Here is a 23,715-nt window from a genome sequence, read left to right on the forward strand (position 1 = left end):
ATTAAAACACATTTCATGATACTCATGAATGTGGTGTTTAGATAAGCAATAATAATATTTTACATCATGTCATCTAAAACATATGATGAAACAGAGAACAAAATTAAGATCTGATCCCATGACTGAAACCCACACCCACATCAGTGACATGACTCATCTGCATACAGTGATTGGGTTGATGCCTTGAAATTATAGCAGCTGTGTTGAACAATTGCTGGACTCCAGTGCTTGCACTATATAAAGGCAATGATATCCATGAACACTGAAATCTCCAGAAATGTAAAAGTACATCAGAGAACTCAACCAATAGCACAATACAAAGCAAACAGGCAGGCCTTATTATCAAGTCATTTGACCTTCCATGTGAAGAGAACTACAAAACTATTCTTGGTCTTAAAGATTTACAAAGACTCCTCAAAAAAATGTCATCCAATTAATCTCCATTTTATAGAGTAGCATCCTTCCTCAGTGGTAATGAAAACTTTCAAATCTGACTCCAATTTGAGACCACTGGGACTTTCTGGGAGTGCTGAGTGCCTTACAGGACTGAGGCCATTAAGTGCCACATTTTCACAAGACTATCAAATAATTAGGTAAACCTATTCAATTAAAGATATTTAAATACACAGTAACCCAAAATCTTCAAATTGTCAAGGAAAGTTATATATGCCATGAGATTAAAGCAGTAGAATAGCCTTCTTCCCATGTTTATTCAGTAAAATTGTGCAGGTTTCAGGGAAATATTTCTGTGGATGTTACTGTCAAACAAAATTGCTTCACCAAACTTGAATACGTGTAATAATTTAAAAAACTCACTATCTCTAACCTATTATTTATTTTCTCATGAAGATAGATATTAAAAGAGAGGAAGTATTTTTATAGTTCATTTTACATCCATTATTTTCCATGAAAAAATTAAGAAATGGCTTATAGATCTTAAACCTCAGGAGCCTCTTCCTGCCAGTCAGTATGTAATTACTTTCATATTAGTGGGTAATGCATCATCAGAGCAATACTTAGAAGCATATGGATTTATTAAGTGTGCTTTACTGAACTTCAAATCTTAAATTAGTGATATGCAGATTATCAAAGGAGATATTAACAACTGAGTATTTTTAGCAAATGTTAATGCCAGAATATGTATTAAAAGTTGTGTAACCCTCTTCTTTAAAATTCACTACGAGGTGTTATTTCAGAAGGCAGAAAATGTTATCCTTCAAGATGCTGAAGAGTTTGAGTTATTTGTCGATCTTCTGGCAACAGTAAGCTGTTAACAAGCATTTATATGTCTGACAACAAAATATCAAGGGTCACATTTGTAATAAGGGCTTGAATTATTGCTGTGGTTTTTAGTCACCTAAAAGATATTTTCTGTCATTTGTTCATGGCATGACAACAAAACAAAGTAGATTTTGTGCTTGTTGATGTTATCTTGTCTTCTTCACAATACTTATGAAAAACATATCTTTTGTTATTATCAATTTAGTCTGGTTTCCTAGCTGCCAAACATTTTGATGCAGCTAAAGAAGAGCATAAAAGGTATAAGAGTATCTGAAGTTCATGGAATGAAAATGAAGCAGCTACAGCCATAGTTTGGTTCTATGATTACAGTACATACTGATGTAACTGTCAGGAGTAAAGGAGAAAGAGAGAAAAGACCCTTATGCATACATTCATATTTAAGTTTAACCTTCAGTTTCATGGTAAATATTTTTTCTATGAGCAGCAAAATAAGCAAACTTTAGATTCTAGAAAATTTACATTTTGTAATTAGACCCCTTAGTGTTTAAAAAGGTGTGAACTGCAATTGAAACTGTTCTGGTAGCTGGGGGAAAAGCTTCATTTAGAAATGTCCATCTCCCCTGTGGCTCTCCCGTGTTTATGCCTAATGAGCCAACCTGGCTCACTTAAAGAAGACATTTAGTCTTAGCGTTCTGCCCATATTCCTCTCTTCACACCACTTGTAGGAAAGCTTAGTGTATTACCCACATTTGGTCAGTAACATTCCAACCAAAAAGCCATTTGGCAAGGGGAAATGGAACAGACTGCATATACAAGTACACACAATGTGATGATACAAATCACACTGCACTAGCAAAACTAACCTACAAAAGCATGATCCAGATTTCTAGAGCTATCCATTCAATTCATACTGGCTAGGCAGAGAAAAAGGGTGGAGTTGTGACCATGGAGAACTGAGCAGACAAACTTGCCTTTCCTGAGTCAGTAGCTGGATCTTAAATTAGACATTTTTCTGTTTTTCAGATGTAAAAACATATTTTGGTTTTGGGGGATTGTGGCAAGACGTGGTAGGACATTCATGATGATTCTTCACTAGCTACTCTGGTACTCTAACAAAAATGTGATAGTGCAGCATCAGTGGGCCAAAAATAACTCCTTGAGAAGCTCTACCTTGTCTGTGTTATGCTAAATGAAGTTCGTATTCAGGAGGGAATGGGACCTTTTATTGATGGATTAACCAGGGAGATAGGGAAATCTTTTTGGTATTACGGCTGATCACATGTATGATTGCATGCATCAAGAGCTCAATCCAGTGGAAAAAATGCCTAGGATAGAAGCCTGACGGTAAGCTTTAATCTTCTTAGTGTTCTTTGTTTTCTAGATATATTGACTAATTCATCACACTGTGTAAACTGCAGAATGGGTCATTCACTATTGCAGTTTACTTAGCTTACTTGATATTGTAGGTGTAAAGAAGAGAGAAAATAGACAGCGTAATATATCTGGAAATTACTATCATATACAAAACTTATTTTTCAAGCTCCGCTTGAAAACCTGGAAGGAGGCTGCAGTCTGCATGCTATCCTAACAAAATTCATCAAAATAAATTAGCTGGCCTCTAACAAGTTCTACAGGATGACCATGAGCCACAGGCACTGATTTCTCACTCATTTTCAAACCCAGCGACTAATATAATTAGAGACCAAGCTACAGCAAAAAGTGTTACTCTCCTTTGATTATAGTCTCCCGTTGTTAACGCACCTACAAACCCAGTGAAACTAAACTTCTCTGAACAAAACAGATTGGTACAGATGTGAGACCATACCACACAGCAGTTCTTCTGTTTCAAACGAGAGTAGGTTTCTTCATAATTAATAGAATTCATTTAGAAAGTGGAACATTTTCAAAGAAGATGGATTCTTAGATTAAAAAAAATGCAAAGCTGTGAAATGAAGAACTTTTCTTCCCATTTAATAAATGTATCTCATTTAATAGTAGTAGTATTCTGAACAGGCTGTCTGGAGCGGAACATACCTTCTCATGCCAGCTTCCAAGATATTAAATGAAAAGTATTTACTGCAATTTTCTTATTTAAAAAGAAGCTTCCTTAGTGCAAAATTGGCAATTCTTTGAATAAAAAACATGCTTGAAAATACACCTAGAGTAGCTTAAAGACAATTCCACGATGTGCTACAAAGAAAGATTTATTAAACTGTCAAAGAAAAACAGACTTATCTAAAATAGATCTAGTACAAGGCCACCCTGATATCAGAAAGAAGCAACTCTTTGAGTTCTCTATGTACTATGAATAGCAACTGAATATTCATGCAATTTAGGTACTTCATTTCAGATAGATTTGAATTTTATCGTATATTTCTACACTGAGCTAGTCACTTTTTTCCTAGAGATTTTTGTTGTGGTATGCTCATTAGTTTTATGCTCAGTATCACTTATACCACTCATAAAGATCAATAAATGCTTTGCAACTACATGTTACCATGCTGATTAGCACACTATTTAAAAAACATAATATTTGGGATTCAATGACCCTTTGATTTTGGATTCATATAGCTGGTTCCTGATTTTTCCCTTTCTGTGATTTTATTGATATTTCAATATAATTTAAGGAGTGTTCCTCCTTTTTCTTTGAAAAGTATTATCTCGGAACTATTCTGGGTACTCACTTCTCTATCGATCCTATTACCAGTTACGAGCTGAAAGCATTATCCAAGTTCTAACATACGACAGATAATGGATGAGAAGAATGACCTTCTCATTTGGCTTATTAATTTTGATGGCATTCAGAATTCATCAAACAACATACTGTGCTGACTGGGCTTAATGATCTTTCCTTTTTCCTACTGTTTCTAATCCTGTGAAAAAAATCCCAAACCCTAACAAACCCTAACCAGAAAATATTTTCCTCAGTTGCCAATACATCAAACCCAATCAATCCACATACTTCTCTCCTACCCCCTGCCCAGGCCAAAAGAGTAATAGCCTTGCTGCTCTTTCTCCTTCTATGCTTAAGGCCATCTTGTTTCTAATCAGCAGTAGAAAACAACTGCTTTATAATTATCACCAGTTATACCATCGCCTTACTAGCTGCAAATTGTAGGAACTTTCTGTTCTCACGTTTAGTTCATTCACCAATTTCTCTCATTAGCAATGGATGGGAACTGAGCTATTTCTTTGGAAAAGTTAATCTTTCAAATTACCCATCAGCTTTTCACTTTGTGTATTAGCTAGTATTATGCTAGAAGGTGAAACTCATTACTTGCAAGAAATTAATATTAAATTCTTAGCTGAACATACCTGCATTTTTTGTCTGATGAAAATGTCTCTTAATAGGGGTGAATATGTAATTTCAGGTAGATCCTAAATATTGCCTGCCTAGGCTATGCAATTTTGTGTCTAGATCCAACATTGGTACTACAGTGCGTACACATGAGGTGTCTGGTGCTAGAACAGAGTTCAGAATCCAGACTGTTTGAAGGTAAGGGCATTCAGACAGACAGGGAGGGAGCCCTGAGTCTGAGTTCCCGGTGCCCAGGGTTATTTCTGTGGATTTTTTAACAGATGGCATTTACGTAAGATAAGTAACAGCAAAATACTCTGGGACTACAACTCAGGACTGCCTGTTTCTAAGTGAGGACCCTAAATGTTAACTACACCAGCAATGTTCCTTGTAAAACGTCAGCTCTTTCTGGCCCGTGAGATCCACAGCTTTCTGTCCTCTTCCCTCCCTCTTTCCACACACCAGCTTCTATTGTTGTCTATTGCTGGGTGATTTTCTCCAGGAAAATATATGCTTATGCTGTCTTAAACATGCAAACTTTTTCCTAAGTTAACATGGTAACTACCTGACTCTGATCTAACTTCAAAGTTACGCAGTTTTGAGTAGGAGGCTGGGCTAGATGGCCTCTAGAGGTCTCTTCCACACTACATTTTTGTATGGTTCTAAGGTTATGTAAAATAGAGACTGTGGCTCCTTTCATGCCTGTTTGAAGGCAGCTTTAATTGCATCTGTGAAAGGTATTATTTCAGGCTGTGCATGCCAAGTGGTTCAGAGGACTCTGCCTGTTCCCTGGATCTCAGCAGGGCTTGACAGGGGCTAAGCAGGGACTTGACTTGTTGCAGTTAATGGTGGGACAGTTCTGGTGGGTGTCAAAATTGTTGGTTTTAACTGAGCAACCTATCAAGTTTAGAAAATTCCAAGGTCAGTCCATCATAAAGTGGGAGTTTGGGGGTTTAGAACTCTAGTCTGGAGAAATTAGTTTTGCCTAAGTGCTGCCTACACTTTGGTTTTGATCAGTTTTACTTGCTTTGTAGGGCATTTGTACTTATACCCTCAACATATTTATCAAATTCATGATTTTCAGAACAAACTACAATGCAGTCTGAAAGCCTGTGTCTGCCTATTTCCCCCCACATAAAAGCATCAAAACAAAAATGTTGTTTTGGAAAATGATCTAATATTAAAAAAAATCATATGCTCCATTCTATGTTAGCATCACAGAACAGACCACTGAGTATTTGGTTCAAGGCAGCAATAGCAAAGAGATCACATAAAACATTGATTACTCAAAATTGTAATTCATAGAAGAAACTGGATACTTTTTCCCAGCTCAGCAAAATCAGGCAATCCCTTTCTCAGAAAAGTAGATCCTCGGGGAAGGACATGGATTAATTAAGGATGCATCCAGGTTACATGCTTCAAAGCAGCTGGGCTTTCTGACTGCTCCATTTCTACCATATGTTGTGAAATCTTCTCAAAACACTGCAGCAGTTCAGATGCCTTAGCCTATTCAGCTGTCACAAAAGGAAGAGGCTCTATTGGAAACAACCACCGTCAAGTAATATTTTCTTTCACAATTGCTGTGAATCTGTAACTATATTGGCCATTTTATTACTTGATGCAATAACAAGTAATTCCAATGAAAGTGCTGTTTTCTTCTGAAATTGATCAAAGCAGTGGGCTTTATTTTCTGCTTCCATGCACTTTCTATAGCTACTTGCTCTGGCGCAAAGAGCCTAGTCTCCAGTTTTGGCAACATCTTTGTACAGGTGTAAATGACTACCCTGAGATTGGGACATTTTTATTGGTTTTGCCTTCACCGTGATGTTCTCTGCTTTTCTTCTTTTCACATACAGGTGTGTTACACCTTCTAAATGCTAATAAAATTACACACATTTATACTATTTCTATAATGACATCTACAGTAATTACAAAGCCTAATATGTAATAACAACAAAAGATAAAATTTTATTGCATGAGGATGCTAAGTATGACTGCAAAAAAAGGGAATAATTCCTGTATAAGCTATGTCTATTGATCATTGAGAACAGGAATAGCAAATAATAGAAAAAAGAAGATTCTCTCTTCAGCAGAAACTATCAATTTAAACTTTCTGTACAGTAACTAGGGAATGTTGGCTCTGCATACCCCTCAATTTCATTATTATATGTATGTATTCCTGTGTAATTGGAAGACATCAAAATTGTTTCCCCTTAATTCAGAATTTTCTGCTTTATGTCAGCTTGCGTTCAAAAATGAACAGCCTTGAAATGCAGTTTTTGTGTGAGTTATTGCATGATGTTGTAGACAGCGCTGTGTGTCAGACGAACCAGACTGCTGAAAAAGTATAGCTCAATAATTTGGTTTATTTTTAGGCTTTATATTGCCCCTCTCTGTCCTAGATGCTGTTACTCTCCTTTTAGCCTGAAAACCTGAAGGTCAGTTTGAAATCATGATCATATAATAATTCTTTTTATATCAGCAGCTGAGACTGGCCTTGGGGGATATTGTTACTTCTTAATCTTTTGGGGCTAACAGAATAGAGGCTGGCCAGATTACAAAAACATGCAGTGAAACTACAAGGTCTATCACTTCATATGTGACCCCCCCCTTCACTGAGAGCTCCACTTTCAGAAGAGCTGTGTGTGTTCAGCGTGTCTGCAAATCAGATTACAATCTTCCAATCAACCGTAATGTTATTTATATTTTATAATTATTCTGCTCAAAAACAAAAGAGAAATGTACCAGAGATGGAAAACTGGGCGAACACCAATTGAGAAATACAAGGGCATTGCCAGGGTGTGCAGAGATACAGTTAGAAAAGCAAACGCTCAGCTTGAATTGAAACTGGTCAGCAACATCAAAAACTACAAAAAGGGGTTCTTCAGGTATGTGAACAACAAGAATAAACGGAAGGAAAATATTGTCCTGCTGTTAAGCAGGAGAGTTGAATTAGTCACCAACAATGCTGAAAAGGCAGAGGTTCTCAACACTTTTTTCACCTTTGTCTTTAGCAGCACTGTTGGGTCTCAGGCCTTGGGAATAAAAATCCAGGCTGATGCAAACACAGACCCACCATCAGTGAAGGAAGAATTGGTATGTCTGATTGGACGCAAGAGGAAAATTTTTCACAATGAGAACAATCAGCCTTTGGAATAATCTCCCCAGGGAAGCGGTGGATTCCCTGACACTGGACATTTCTAAGACTGAGCTGGACAGGGTGCTGGGCCATCTTGTCTAGACTGTGCTTTTGCCAAGAAGGATTGGACCAGATGATCCTTGAGGTCCCTTCCCACCTGGTATTCTATGGTTCTATGATTTGATCAGCCATATAACCAGTTTGGGTATATATATTTCCTACAGGTGGGTGGATGATGAAACTGTTTTGAAAAGTATTATTTACAAAAAGTTTAAAGATATAGAATTTAATCTTCCTGTAATTCAGTTATTGAGACAAATAATAAACAACAGATACATACTGGGTCTTTCAACCACATGCTATATCTCAACAGACTGATGAATTTCAAGAGGATCAGTAATTTCTGAACGCTAATGATCAGGGTCCACAAAACAGTTTCTCTTAAACAACACAATAAGGAGATCAACAATTTGTAAATTTATTAACTGGGCCAGCCACCATTTGTTGTCAGTGTTAATACATGGATATTCGGGAATTCTCTCTTTTCTTTGAAAATAAGCATACGTACTGACTATTCTAAATCTTCATATTGCTCTGAGTCTGTTCATCTGTTCACAACAGAGTTCACAGCTTGAGAGTCATACATCAGTGGGAACTGGATGTGTAAAAAGATTTAAAATAAATCAGTATTTAAACAAAAGATAAAATTACTTACTGTTGCGCCTCTACATGCTGTAATTTTAATGCCAGAATTCCCCTTTATGAATTAATCAAAAATGTTAAGGGACAGATGTCAAATTTTTGCCCCACTGCTTTCTTTAATAAAAGTCTACTTTTTGTGCCTCTAGGAAGACTTGTGTCTTTCTAACAATTAGTGTCACGACTCCAGCTGAACCTGCCAGTGCAAAAGAGTGCAGAAATTGGACTGTCCCCCTGAACAGACTGGCAAAAAAAATGAATAATGAAGAAAAGTAAGTTGAGGCTCTTCTAGAAGAGTCTCGCTTAGCACCTCTGGAAATTATAATGTGAAATATTAAAAAAGTTTTAGTAAAGTGGAATGGAAACATAAATTTAATTTTAGTGACAAATATCTATATTGGGTTATGACAATGACGATTTTTCAGTAAGGGCTATCTGGCAGCTACTACTGGGCTATTTCTCTCAGTAAAATTCAATGTTGTGCAGAAACAGACATCCAGAAGATGTTCTGCTACTCTGCATTACACAAGGAGTTTTGGTCAGCAAAGACCCAGGTGAAAGGCCAAGAGATCAGGGTATCTACTTATTCAGGACCATCACATGTGCAGCACTTCACTGCAAGCTGTATCTTAAGGCAATATTAATCTCTACATAATGTCCTGAACACTCCTTTTAAGTACTAAGAAAATAATTTAAGGGTCTTTGCAGTAGAATTTATAACCTGTCTCTTTTTGAAGACATTAATTTATTTGTAGTACTTAAAGGTAAGATGCTGGGGATTTTATTTATTTATTTGGGGTTTTTTTGTTTATTTATTAAATTCTGAAATGATATGTCATTTTCTCCACCTGCATTTCAAAGTTCATATTTTTTGCTCAAAGTATAAACCATTGCCCCACAACACCTTCTGTTCCTTCTGAAATTATTTTCTAAACTTTTATCTCCCATCTGCTTCTAATTTATTCCACTAAAATGTTACTGCTAAAGCATCTCAATCCTCTTTAAATGCTTTCTGAAAAGGTATCACTTCCTCTAAACACAATGGCCATGACTCATTTATTTTGTTCATTATTCTTCCTCTACCTTGTGAAGATAATGATGTGCCATCCCCTCTTTTTTTCACTGTCTTCACTACCTGAATTACTTCTCCAGCTTGTGGATATGATAGAAGTCACACAGCTATTATCTCTGGAAAGAAGAACTTGTTCTTGTATCCTGTGATGGTGATACTCGGTTTGATATTATTGATGCATGAGGGAGAATCCAGAGTGCAGTGTTCCAGCTGTGATGCTCACAAGATACCTTAGTGTCGTGCATACCAGAGTCCATGTCTCTACATTTTGAGTTGCACAGTGAGAGGAGCCACAGTAGTGGAAATATCAGGTTATAACAGCAGGACCAAATTTCTCAGCAAAGCTGAGGAAAGGAAAGGGAGAGAGATACACAATGAGGAAGGAGCACAAAGAGAGAGATGGATGGATGTTTGAATGGTGCCATATGTGACTGGAAGTGGCCTTCTATGTCACTAAGTCCTGCAATCCCTGAAAAGCACATTGTGTTACCTATCCCTTTACTACATTTCTCAGTCTCTGTCTAAAGAAATTTGGAATTCCTGCCCTAACTTATTTTATTAGAAGACTATTTCAAAATGTCACTACTCTGATTAAGGGTGACCTTCTAACTTACCATGGCCATTTTATACTCATTTGCTCTTTTAATGATATTGTCCCACAGATTATATAAGTCATATTGCCCTCTGTACATTTTTGATGCTGTTTCACAGTTTTATGTATCAGAGGACTGGGCCAGCATGAGCATATCCTAATTATCTCATCTGACATTTCTGCCATATTCTATTCTCAACATTGTGTTCAAACCTTCCAAACCCACTTTTCCACTATTCTGCAGATACAAAATGGACCTATGGGCCTATGACAAGTTTACAAAGAGATTTAGATTTTAAAGACACAGGCAGATGTGCAGTGGAACGTTTGAAGTGCTGACTCTTATAAAACATATTGAAATCACTGGGGATTAGAAATATAAACAGGACTAACCCTAGCCACTTCCATCTTCCAAATGTCTATTTCTAATCTAATTAATGGATAACTAGCTAACTAGATCTTTGACTATCAAATTCAGTAGACCTACATTTATTCCTATCTCCTAGGAGTTTCTCCCTGTCCCTAACCCTACAGCTAAGGGTGCAGCATCAACTAAAAACATTGATAACTGAATATAACAAGAGAGAAAAGAACAGCTGTGGGGAATTCTTTCCAATTATGATGAATGGCATATTATGAAATTTTGCTACAGAAATTCTACTCTGCACATTGGTTTAGTTCTAGAAAAGGACATAAACCAATGTCAAATTAAATTGGAAGTATTTTCTGAAGTGTAAAGACTTTATAGAGCATTTCAAATTTAATTTTGAATTTAGTTAGTATCAATGTTGCTGGAAAGTTTAGCTGATCCAAGCCATTTCTATGGGACCTTTTCATAATATCTAAGTTGTTTGGAGAATAAACATAGATTTTCTTTTAATTTATTTTTTTCCTCATGACAGTGTTGTTAGTACCTAGAAACTTGGCACTCTGGCACTAATTAGCCAGTCAGAATTAAAAAAAAAAAACCAAACATTCAAGCTTGACATGCTTACATAACTTATAAAAATTAGTCTTTTCAATGTAACTTGAGTTTTTGCTATATTATCTGTGAAAAGATTTCCATGTATAAATACTATGAATAATTTTAAACATATCAGAATGGATCCAGAAGAGATTAAATCTTTCACAACTGAACAGGGAAGAAAGTACAATGGTTGCAGATTCAAGTTAGCTATCAAAGACAAAATATATGAATGATAAAAATCCAATTACTTTTTAGGAACTAACTGATCTCAAGATAGAACTGATAGAACTTTTATCTCTATTTCTCTAGGAGGGTGTACAATACATTCCTTTTTATGTCTGTCAAAGGGAATAGAGGCATGGAAAATATCTGGCATAGTACCAATGTAGAGAAGCCGCAGTCTGGCCTATGCAAGGCAGGTTAACAGTAAGTCAAAAGCTACTCTTGGCAAGATCTTCCTTATGGAATGTCTATCTGCATTCCAATACAAAGCACTTCTAACCTCTTTCAGTCTGTCAATGGATGGGCATTTAAGGGCTGACCCTCTGCTTACTAAGACTATAAAGTTTTTTTGGGATACTGTCATGTCTTAGTATTTTTTTTCAGTATGTTGCATATTGGTAGCCTGTCCTTGACAATCTCCATATGACATTATAACACAAATGTAATATTGATACTGAATTTATCTGAAAAGTTCTGTTGCCCTCAGAGGGCACTGTATCTGTCTTAGAGGTAAGAAATATGCTGTCTTGAATTTTGTTTCAATTTTACGGCTCATTCACAAGTGTGACAGAAAAAATCATACAGCCAGCCAAAGGTATCTGCATTTCATTTTGACAGCCTTTTTGGTGCACACATGTGGAAAAGGTACCCATAGCAAAGAGCATTATGAAAAGCCAAGAAACTGGAACAGAAATTACAAGATGTTACTGTAACACCTGTACCAGTGGCACAATCACCTACTATTTGTTGTCATATTGTGCCATGCACTAATCACCAATTCATAAAGCTGAGAAAAAGAAGAATGAAACTAACATTTATGACTGACAGGAATCACTGAAATTAGTGGACTTATTAGGGGCACTTGGTGCACAGTGCAGCTTTTTTCCATTGAAAAATAGAAAACTGAAAATTTTATTTGTTAGCACTGTCATTTAATGTTGTAAACTCCCTCATGTGCAACTGAATTGGAGGTAAAGTAAGTAATGGCTCAAACCCTTCAAATTATCTTGGAGATGTCCAAATCATTCATGAAAAGAGTAACAATCTATTGAATACACTGATAATTGGGCCCACAAAATGAAAAGGAACTAAAATAATGGGTATTACCTTACCTGGGTAACTTTCTCTGTTACATTGTGCGTTCGGTCTTTCACCTTAGGTGCAATAATTGCTTTCTCCGATGAAGGAGGAGATGAAGATTTTTTTTCACTTTTGATATCTGAAAAGTTCAGTGTGAGCTGAGGAATTTTGTTGATCGTACTGTATTTGTTGAGATTTGAATCCGATGTGGATCCCAGCAGGCTTGACTTGATATGATTAAAAGGCCCTGAAAAATCAGAACACTTATTTAGTACTTGACAAATGCAGAGAAATAAGTTATCATTAATGTTTAAATGGGATATGTTAAAAGTGTAGTTAAAAACTATTTTTCACTATACTACTTGTTAATAATAAAAATTACCTACATTTTAAAAATAATGCTATAGCTAATGAGAATCAAATTTAGTATTGGATGTAAAAATGAAATTTCCTTTATATATAGTCCCCAATACTTTTTATAAAGTCAACGGATTGCAGAGTATGTGATGCATCCATCCTTGCTTGTTTTCATGTTGCTTGGTACGTTGGTATGTTGTAATTCTGGCTGAATATAAAGACTATATTCTCATTTGTTTATAAAAGCAGAAGCAGGACACAAGATTACATAAGAGTGTCTGGGCTGAGCAAAGGCTCTATTATCACACCCGTACTGTTGCTCATGCTTACATGACAGTTAGTTCAAAAACGCCTTTAGTAAACTGGAAAATTGAGTAGACCCCTGCTCTACCCCTGTTGACTCATCAAGTAACTCCATACTTAAATCAATGGAAGTATTAACCTAACATGGTCCTAAAAGCCTTTAATTTTGAAGTATCACAAACTCACAAAATGTATTTCTTCAGTTGTCATTACCAACACAATACTGAAAACAATAAGGATTGTATGTAGAAACATAAACAGGACTAAATATATGTAGAATATGTAGACTAATACTGGAGTATTTAATATGTACTTAAGCATTTTATACTACTTTAGTGCATCATGGTAGATAAAAACATGTATACCCCATGAGGTACATATTAGTTATAATTATTCTTTTCAATATGGGACAGAGTTCTTTGTACAACAAGAAAGCAACATAACTGATCAGTATAGTTTTTTTGTACTGTCATCATAAAGTTGGTCCAGAAGCCAAAAATATTCATAGTAAGGGAAGTTTGCTTTTGAGAATAGTACTGTAAAAAAGAATTATAAAGATGTTTAGTCAGTGAGAGCTAGATCCAGCTATGGATATAAATAAAAATCCAGGTCTTGGAGTTGGTAACAATGTAACTTAAGTGCAGGACTGAAGGATATTTCGCTGATCCACATGATAACCTTATTGCCTCCTAATTCTGTTATGGGCAACAATGCAATGTTTTTTCTTCTTTGTGTGTGTGTGTGTGTGTGTGAAAATGCTTCAGGCAGTGCTGAATTCTATTTTTTTTTTTTTTTTTTTTAATTCTTTAATTGAGATCTAATCTTCCCTCACACATGGCTTAGAAGTATTGCTGAAGAACCAGACTTTTAATTTGCTTTCTTATCTTAAAAGGATTTATATACATGCTTTCTACCTCCTATGAGGTAGGTTTTTACCTACCTTATGAAGAGTGGCTGAGGGAACTGGGGTTGTTTAGTCTGGAGAAGAGGAGGCTGAGGGGAGACCTTATTGGCCTCTACAACTACCTGACAGGAGGTTGTAGTGAGGTGGGTGTTGGTCTCTTCTCCCAAGCAATAAGTGGTAAGATGAGAGGCAATGGCCTTAAGTTGCACCAGGGGAGGTTTGGATTAGATATTAGGAAAAATTTTATTGCTGTAAGAGTGATCAAGCATTGGAACAGGCTGCCCAGAGAGGAGGTGGAGTCACCATCCCTGGAGGGATTCAAAAAATGTGTAGATGTGGCACTTTGGGACATAGTTTACTAGGCATGGTAGTGTTGGGTTGACAGTTGGACTTGATGATCTTGGAGGTATTTTCCAACCTTAATGATTCTATGATTCTAAATTAATGCTAATTATATATTAATCTGTGCCGGAGATAGAAATCCTCTACTACTCTATTTGAAATTGTGCCACTGTGCAGAAAGGAATTCAAGATGACAAGGGAGGGCATGATGCTCTAAACTAACAGTTCAGGCGCTCCCCCGGGAGGATCAATCTGGTGGTTCTGCCCTCAAGACTTTCTGTATTTTGTCCAATGATTATTTGATGTAAGGTAAACAAAAATTTGTGGGTGAGTGCTCTAACTGCTAAACTACAAAATCAATCCTTCTTTTTCTCCTTAGACCAATGAACCTAGTATATTCTCTGCAGAACAGCTTTGCTGGAAAAAGGAATGCTAAAAAGCCTGATACTAAGGACACTGCCAAGGAATTAGAATATTGTGATTGAACACCTTTTGGCCCAGGTAGGACCTGAATCTATCTTTCACATCATCTACATGAGTCTATTAAAAAGTAGTCTTCAAAATAAATCAGGGTTTACAATCTCATAAATCAGTGAAGTGTCTAGTCTGGCTGGTGTGTACTACGTATGTAGAGTCAGGCTGCAGTTTTTAAGCTCTACTTCCCTACATAGTTGTAGCAATTAATAGTTTTTGAATATTGTGTAGGCTTAGACATGAGCAGGATATCAAGCGGTAGCCATTTGTCAGATGAACAAGATTCTTGATACCTAAGGAACTCAAAGGTAAGAGGAAACTAAGGGAGCTTAGGCAAATCCATGATTAGATAGTAGATAAGATTTTATTTTTTTTAAGGCTTAAGTTAATTACACATGAGAATAAAACCTTGCTTTTAAAATCCACCTCCTTTTGCTTTAGGAAGTGGTGAAAGGCATCTATGTACCTCATTGATAATGGTAATTAATTGAAAGACATTACTAGCTTAAGTGAGCTGATACAGCTTAGTGGACCTCTGCTATCCTCTCATACTCAGGAAGCAGAAAAAGAGGGCCATAACAAATCACAATCAAAATTGACACTAATTGGCACCCTGATTGACAGTTTCAGTAGAGTGGCCAAGAATTGAATAAGCAGGGAGAATGACATGCTTCTGTCTACCCTACAAAGGAGATTCTTTAGGGTTAAGTTTGAGCTCCCCATTTTTATGGTAGGCCTCCATTGTCCCTGCTGAGACAATGCACTGAGAAATGATTTCACTCTCCTGAGCTGTCAATCCATCATCTTTCACCAGCAGTAAATACATTTATAAAAGTTTTTTTACAGTACAGAGACTGCATTTTTTTTCCCCAAGATTTTGCCAACATACACATGAAGCAAATGCAATGATTTCATAGTCCATGAGTTGCTTCACAGAATCTAGGTCATGCACTGCATGCAGTTTAGAGAAAGACTTTACCAGGTACACACACTTTTTGCATCATGCATGAAGTCACAAACCAGTTTTCAGACATAGCTGCAAATATTGCAATTAAACTGAACACTTTAGTAACTGTTTTTTAGAAATTGATGAAGTCACTTAAGAATTATGTTCAAATTGCTTCTAGAAGATGTAGCTCAGTGCTGGTGAATAGAAACAATTTTGTAATTGCACTAAATATTATTTAGACATGAAATTGGCAATGAAGTTCATGCATGCACATTTTAGTACTACAGGAAGCTTGAAACCATACCCCCTGCCATCCAGGAACGTGAAACTAGTTTTAAGGAGACAAAAGAGGAATAAGTGAAGATACTTCCACAAGGCTCCAGATTACCAATTATTTTATTTTTGAGGTAGCTAACTGAAAACTAAGCACCTTATAACAATAGATTGCTTGTTAGTGGCCCCACAGGATTATACGTCCTTTCACAGGTGAAACTCCTGGTAGCTTGAACAGAAGTTTTGCCTGCTTCAGGACAACAGCACTGAGTTAAATAACTTGTTCTACCTCCCTTCCTTTTTTTGAATTAACAGATAATTAAGTTAAATGACCATTTAACTATGCCTTCACTTTTTCCAGGGATTGGTAGTTAGTACTTTGAGACAATAGTGAAGGGAATAAATATGTATTTAACAAATATCATTGAAGTAATGCACCTGGCCCTAGAGAGGTCAGCATGAGAATGTTGCATTTGAACATTTCATACAGCAGGCAAAGTAACATGCCAAAAAGTGTGGCTGTTTGAAACATTGGAAGGGACAATCTAGATGTATACTTTACCTTTGACATTGCGACCATTATCTGGTTTTCAGCGTAATAAAAGTGAAGAAAAAGAGAGAAAAAAGACAACTAAAATCTACATCAGAAAAAGCAGAATATATTGCTTCAAAATATGTATGTCGTTTGAATTGAGACATTTTTGAACCTCCTTCATTATATTATGTAGACTTTTAGTCAAGATGAAGTCACTCTGACAATTGAGAGAGAATCTGTAAAAGTGGAGTAGATCAGCAGGCAGTAGGACTGGCTCTAGCTAACTTGCCTTAACAGTAACATGACAAAATTGTCCAGCGCTGGGCTGGAGGTCAAAGTGCTAACCCACGAAGTTGTAATTATTCACAGGTAATTAAGTGAGCCTGAGGCACCCACAGCTGTGGGCGGTGGGGTGGCACAGGCCAGCTGGCTGCGTGGGCGTGGGGCTGCTCTGGTGGCCCTGCACAGACACCCAGGCCCCTCGTCTGCCCAGGTCTCATAGGAGGGAAAGTTTTTACCATGGCAGCAAGCTGAGCAGTGCCTTCCTGGAGAAACACTGAGAAAAGATATACCTTAAACCTTCCTTCAGCTCTTAGGCACCTTTCTGCAATGCAACAGTAGCAAGGCTCTCTGTCCTCACAGGCACACCCAGCCCTGAATCCTCTCATGAGATCAAACCTCTTCAGGGAGAATATTATTATTGTTGTTGTTCTTGTTATTATTAATAATTATTATTATTTTAAAGAAGCCACACAGGTGGATAGGTAGATGCCACTCCTACTCATGGGTGTACAACACGACCCACAGGCTGCCCTCCCTTGGCCTTGTGTCCCTGCCTGGCTGTGGCAGCTCAGAGGGTTGTGAGGGTGGGTGAGGGCCCCTGGGGCTGGCAGGGAGGAAGGGGCCAGGGGCAGAGGCCCCTCGTCTGCCCAGGTCTCATAGGAGGGAAAGTTTTTACCATGGCAGCAAGCTGAGCAGTGCCTTCCTGGAGAAACACTGAGAAAAGATATACCTTAAACCTTCCTTCAGCTCTTAGGCACCTTTCTGCAATGCAACAGTAGCAAGGCTCTCTGTCCTCACAGGCACACCCAGCCCTGAATCCTCTCATGAGATCAAACCTCTTCAGGGAGAATATTATTATTGTTGTTGTTCTTGTTATTATTAATAATTATTATTATTTTAAAGAAGCCACACAGGTGGATAGGTAGATGCCACTCCTACTCATGGGTGTACAACACGACCCACAGGCTGCCCTCCCTTGGCCTTGTGTCCCTGCCTGGCTGTGGCAGCTCAGAGGGTTGTGAGGGTGGGTGAGGGCCCCTGGGGCTGGCAGGGAGGAAGGGGCCAGGCGCAGGATGCCACCCTGCCCCTCTGTGCTGCCAGCCGCCATGACCAGCTTACCAGCTTTCAAAAGTGCCTTGGGCTCAAGTGCATATTCACCTGTGGCTGTCCCCTGCTGCCAGGCCAGCTCTGAGGGCTGAGGTGGCTGTGCCCCTGTCTGCCCCAATGGCAGCCCTGTTGCTGCAGAGGGCCTGCTTCAGCCCTGCTATGGAGAAAGGCTGTGGCCTTCTTCTGTGAGGGGAATGGGAGGTGATGTTGGGCTGTGTCTGTGGCATCATGTCCCACCTGCTGCCTCTCTGGCTTTTCCTCAGCTTCCCAAGGACTGGGGAGCACAGGACATTGAGCTGGGCCCTCTGGACCGCGGGTGTGGGAGAGTGTTTAGTTCCTCTCAGCCTGACACCTTTCTGTGCTAGGCATCTGTAGGGTTGATACAGATTTTGTAGGCTGAGTTAGGCTCAAAAGCCTGCTTTTTTTTTCAGAAGACTGCAGGGCTGTTACTGAAGTCACTTTCTGAAGACAGTAACATTCCCAGAGGGTCCCTGTGAACCTGTACCTGCCTGCAAAATCTGGATTGCTGGCATTTCAGGTGAGAAGGGCTTGGCTGGAGTTTGGGTGGTGGGTGGAAGACAGAGTTCCTGCCCTGCTGCTTTTGCTGTCAAATAGGCAAATTTAGAAAGGAATTAAATCGAGTATACTCAAATGAATTTAAAGTTCTAAATTGTCATTTTTACTGTAATACCTTTCAGCATATAACGGCCACAGCTATGATAATTTTAAAGTGATTGGCAACTAGGCTATGTAAATTAATTTCACACATGAAATAATTTATAATCTCAATTGCTTTATCTTCAAAAAAAAAAAAAAAAAATTGACCGTGAGTGAATTGCTGTAGTTAGTATTGAGCTAAATAATGCTATTCTCTTCTGTCAGAATCCTGTTACGCTGATTCAATTAATATTATTTGAACTGGAAGAGGTAGAAAAAAATTAAATCTGAATCCTGCATTGCATTTTCAGAGAGAGTAGTATCTTTCAGTGGGTTTGGGAAAATTCAGAATTATTAGGATCAATAAACAAAATAAAAATGGAATGGGAAATATATTAAAACTTATGCTTCCTTGGGTAATATATTTTGCAACACCAAAGGCCGCATAATTTAGCCTGTTGGGACTGTAGTTTACTTTCACTTATTGTACTTTATCTTTACTTAGGACTTTACCTTCCCTTGTACAGTATCTACAGCTTCTGCTCAGAATCTCTGAGTCCAAAGATGATGATTTAGGCTGAATCCTGTTTGCCTAACTGGCATGGATAATTTTATAGCAACAATAGGGTTTTATGGCTCACTGTTGACTAAGGCAAGCAGGACTTGCTGGCTAAATTTAAACATCTTTTTAGCATAAGGTGCCAAATTCTAATATGCTTGGAAGCAGATGGCATCAAAGATGGTTACTAATTCTAATGCAGTTCTGAGAGGCATCCTCTGTTCTGCTGTACTTTTTTAGAATGAGTATGTATGAACTAAACTTAGGGCCAGATTCTCTACTATTTTGTAGCTTATGCAGAGTGAAATCAGAGTGGCAGTGTTTTACCTATTTTCACTGTAAATGATCACATCACGTGAGAGGCCATAGGAATTCAAATGGATTATTGACTCCTCATAGTAAAATTTATTTTCCTTAGTATTTAACATCTGAAACATATTATTCAGTGAAATGGAGCTAGAAATTTTTTCTCTACCACGCAGTAAGTATTAAATAACGTGGTGATTTCTGCGCGAGCTTTGTACACCATAACCAAAGAAACTTAATATTCAAAGTGATTTTTACACATTCTCATCATATAGATGAAGAATGACCAATTAGGAAGTGTCATAGTAAGAATAAGTTCTGAAAATAAAAATTGACAAATCAGATATCTTTAAATGTGTTTTTATTTGAAAGGTTAGTTTAAATATCTGGGGAAGTTGAAACCAGGATGAAGCTTATGCAATGGTCCAAAAGACATACCCAGGTTCAACCTTGGAGATTTTTGCCCTCCATCCTGATCTTGAAATCTTGGCTTGAATGTGAACATGAAATATAGCAAAATGGTATGGTTTAGAATGGATTTAATTGAATTTTCAGGCTCATTTGAACTGAAAAAAATCAGAGTCCAAAAGAAACAGACATGAGAAAAGAAGTATTTGCCCATTATATTTAATACAGGAAGGGTAACTGGAAGGAGTAATTAGTTCTGCTATTCTAGGAGTTAATCTGGGTGGCAGAGGAGCATTCAGACTTAAATTCTGGGATATGTGCAGAAGCAAAGAACCCTTGATGTGGACCTTCCAAAAGCCAGGAGAACATAAAGGAATTTTACACTTGCAGTCAATGAATAGGAGAAAAGCAGGCCATCACTGAAAATGAAAGTTCATTTTCTGGCTAATTCATGAATCTGTGCAGTCTTCCATGACATAAGTTTTCAAAATCTTAAAATATTTCGCGTACATTCCTTGTCATCTGGCTTGGATAAAAACTATGCAATTCAAGTCATTAGACAATTAATAGGTGCAAAAGCATTGTGTACGTGTCACTTTTCCGCAAAAGCCAGTTTCAAAGGTGCCTCTCCATTCACAGGGTTTTCATACCTCTGTTTGCTAAGCTGTTTCTCAAGTTTCTCAAACTCCTTGTCTCCAACAAGAGCTCATGGACCACACTCCATGACTTTGCATAATTAGGAGGGACATTGGAAAAAGAAGGCAGGGAAAACATCTTTTTGTATATTTTGCTCGTTGCAAGAATGTACTAACACAAAGAGAAAATCACACTTAAGTGAATTTTACACTAAGCATTTCACCATTTCTCTAAGTATTTCACTAAGCATTACGCAAAGCATTTCAGTGGAGTTGTTGAGGGTATTTTCTCCAGTGTGAGAGAAAAAACATATCTCAGTGTTGGATCAGTGAATATACAATGTACACATTACAGATTTAAGAAAAATAAACTGGTTAATCGCTGAAGTAGGATTTCATATAGTCAATCTAATATATGTGAGTATGGGACAGAACTGTGCAAGCAATTTTAACTTGATCACCTGACATTTTCCTCAAAAATATGAATATTAGCTTTAGGAATGTTAGGCCCAATTTTGCTGTAGCCCTATACAGAAAGCAGTTGTTACCCTAAGAGCAACCCCGCGATTTCATTGGTCTGCTTAGATATGAAAAGCAGTATTTAGTGTAAATAAGCTTGGCATATTTGGGCCCTTAATATTTTTAGTGTGCCTTTGCAAGTATGCAGCTGATTATATTTAGTTTTGCTTACAAAGTGATGATAATTACTATGAAAAACTGCAATAATTCCTTTCTTAGTGTATCAGAGAATACCGATTGATTTTCTACCATACCTTCGCTTGCGTGACGGTCCCTAAAAATGTTCTTGGGATGGACGTTAAAGCCTTCTATGTCATGTACTGAAGATGCTCTCCGTATACTACATATGCTTTCCTTTGATCTGGAATGGGTTAGTGGATTGCTTGTCTGTATCATGTCAGGGTAAAGTCTGTCCCATTGCTGTTTAGGTGACGAATGGTCAAGAGGTCCTGATATATTAACCAAAGGTGAACATTTACTAGGTTGAATCAGTGCTTTTGTATCATCCACTTCTGAAGGACTACAGCTTTCTTTTGTAGGTGATTTAAAGTGCTTCATAGCCACTGAGTCATCGCTGTGCTTAGATGAATCGACTATCACTGCATCAGGGTCTTCCTGTGGCAAGGACTGCTTTCTGTACGTTAAAAGTCTCAATCCAGGTAACCGGAACCCAAAAAGTCTGCCTACATGTAAGTACATACAAAAGAAGAAAATATTACATATTAGTTTCTTGTCATGAAAATCTGCTTTTTTTCACACACAGTCAAAGTGCATAGCAATAACCATAAATAATTGACCTATTCCTAATAAATTACAATGCTTAGTAATATAATGTGCAAATATGGAAATATTATATAGCTCTAAGTTTGTTATAGTCATGGTATTAAAGGAGTTCATACATCAGTCAGACCGAAGGTATTGAGATCAGAATAGAGATAGCAGCATTGATTCTACAGTCATTTTTAAAAGAGATAAAGTTATCTGTTCTGATGATCCTTTCTAAATTAAAAGTCTCTGCATCTATAAAACACTGCTAGAACATGCCAAACAACTTTGCTTGGTAGCTGTTATCCTGAAATAGGTATTTGTGGATTCTATTATTAGTGGTACTCCATGTGCTTAGAAGTGAACTGCTGATTTATTGATTTATTGGCTACAAATTAAACAGGAAGATACCAGTGCTAATCCTTCAGGTAAGTTGGGCTTGGTGTATTGAATGGCAGGGTAGGCTATTCTGAGTGTGTGGAAAACTAACGACTGTGTAATGGTAAGAAATATCAGTAGCTGAGAGGAAGTGTAAAATGTGATGGAAATAAAGAAAATACAGGGGAAGAACTGTAAAATCTGCAGACTGTCCCTCTAAATAAACTAAACCCAGAGAGCCAATATTTTAAGGTATTGTGTAATACAACTCACAGATGGAGGCACAGGGACTTCTGATGTACAGAAAACAGTTTAGAAAAATAAATGGTAAAAAAATTAACAAAATAAATGAAATAATTTAAATTATCAGGTGTCATTGCATAAATGGTCTGACTTCTCTAATAGCTTCTTGTCATCACTTTGCTACATGAGTGTTTTCCACAGTGAATCAATAGCAAAATGATTCTTCAGAGGACATCTCAAAATGTCTTTTTATTCCCTCTTACTGGGATTAGAAATTCTGTTTGGGATAAGATTTCATTTTTTTTAGTCAGTTTTAATCGCTAGCATTTGTAGCTTGCTAATGTTCATTAATATTTAGCTCTGAAATTTATCATCCCATCCTGAAATATTTTGAAATAGTTTTTCATTGATGCCTATGCCCAACAGTTAAGTGTAGAACAATTGATGGCGCAGCTTAATAATTTAATTTTTTAAACTGAGCGTCCTATATATTTAGTGCTGAATTTATTTTGAATTTTGAGTGAATGAAAGTGAGACTGCCCTACTCTTCTTTAATGAAAACCTGTGTGAGAGCTAAAATTGCTCTATTAGATGACACCATCTAGCACATTGTTGGACCTCTGATTCCAGTAGTGAATGCATGGAGAAAGAGTTTAAGAACAATTACATTGTGTTATTTCTCCCAGTAAATGTACTCAGTTTCTGGTTATCTGCTTTTCAGAAACTTCCTGAGCCAGAGATTGTGGTCAAACCACAAACTGAATGTTTAGTGTACCTTTCTTCCATGAATTTGTCTCAGTGCTTTTGAAACACAGTGGTACTTTGATCTGCAAAGCTTCCTATAGGAAACAGTTCCAGAATTTCAGCATACCTCTGTGAAAAAGTCCTTCCCCTTGCTTGCTATAAATCTGTTGCCTTGGGGAGGGTGCTAGTTCATATGATATGAAAAATAGCTAATAATTTCCCCCTTTTTATAATCTCAATAATATTTATAGCTTTTCATACATCTGTTGCATTCCTATTTGTATACCTCTTTTCCAAGCTGAAGAATGCTAGTGTAACCATATTGTGTACCTCTGATCATCCTTCTCACACAGTTGCTTTTAATTTCTAATGTAATAATTTTTGACAGTGGCCTGAACTACTCCCAGACTCAGGGATCAATGAAGTGACATAATAGCTTTTTGTTTTTACTTTAGTTCCTTTCTTTATAATTCCTAATATTTGATTGCCTTTTTCAGTCATCTTCCTAGCCTGTACTAATTTAAGATTTTTTTTCTCAACAGCCAAGAGATTTCTTCCTTGTTTGGTAACAGATCATTTAGTCTCTATATTATGTCTGTAAAAAATTTCGTTTGCTGTTTTATCACTTGGCCACACAGTATCATAGGATTTGTCTGTAAATCTC

At 37.3% G+C, this 23,715-nt stretch overlaps 1 protein-coding gene across 1 annotated transcript in view; it reads right to left on the reverse strand.

The window, feature by feature from the left end:
• KCNH7 (potassium voltage-gated channel subfamily H member 7) overlaps positions 1-23,715 on the reverse strand; it is a 240,203-nt gene that overhangs the window by 61,358 nt on the left and 155,130 nt on the right. Inside the window, exons 4-6 of the mRNA XM_009640740.2 lie at positions 21,176-21,600; positions 16,476-16,496; positions 12,344-12,558 (exon numbers count right to left, since the gene is read on the reverse strand). Coding sequence (XP_009639035.1) covers positions 12,344-12,558; positions 16,476-16,496; positions 21,176-21,600 — 661 coding nt within the window. The remainder of the gene's footprint in view (positions 1-12,343; positions 12,559-16,475; positions 16,497-21,175; positions 21,601-23,715) is intronic.

This window comes from Egretta garzetta, unplaced genomic scaffold, assembly GCF_000687185.1.
Source record: "Egretta garzetta isolate BGI_Z169 unplaced genomic scaffold, ASM68718v1 scaffold16, whole genome shotgun sequence".
NCBI classification, from domain to species: Eukaryota; Metazoa; Chordata; class Aves; order Pelecaniformes; family Ardeidae; genus Egretta; species Egretta garzetta.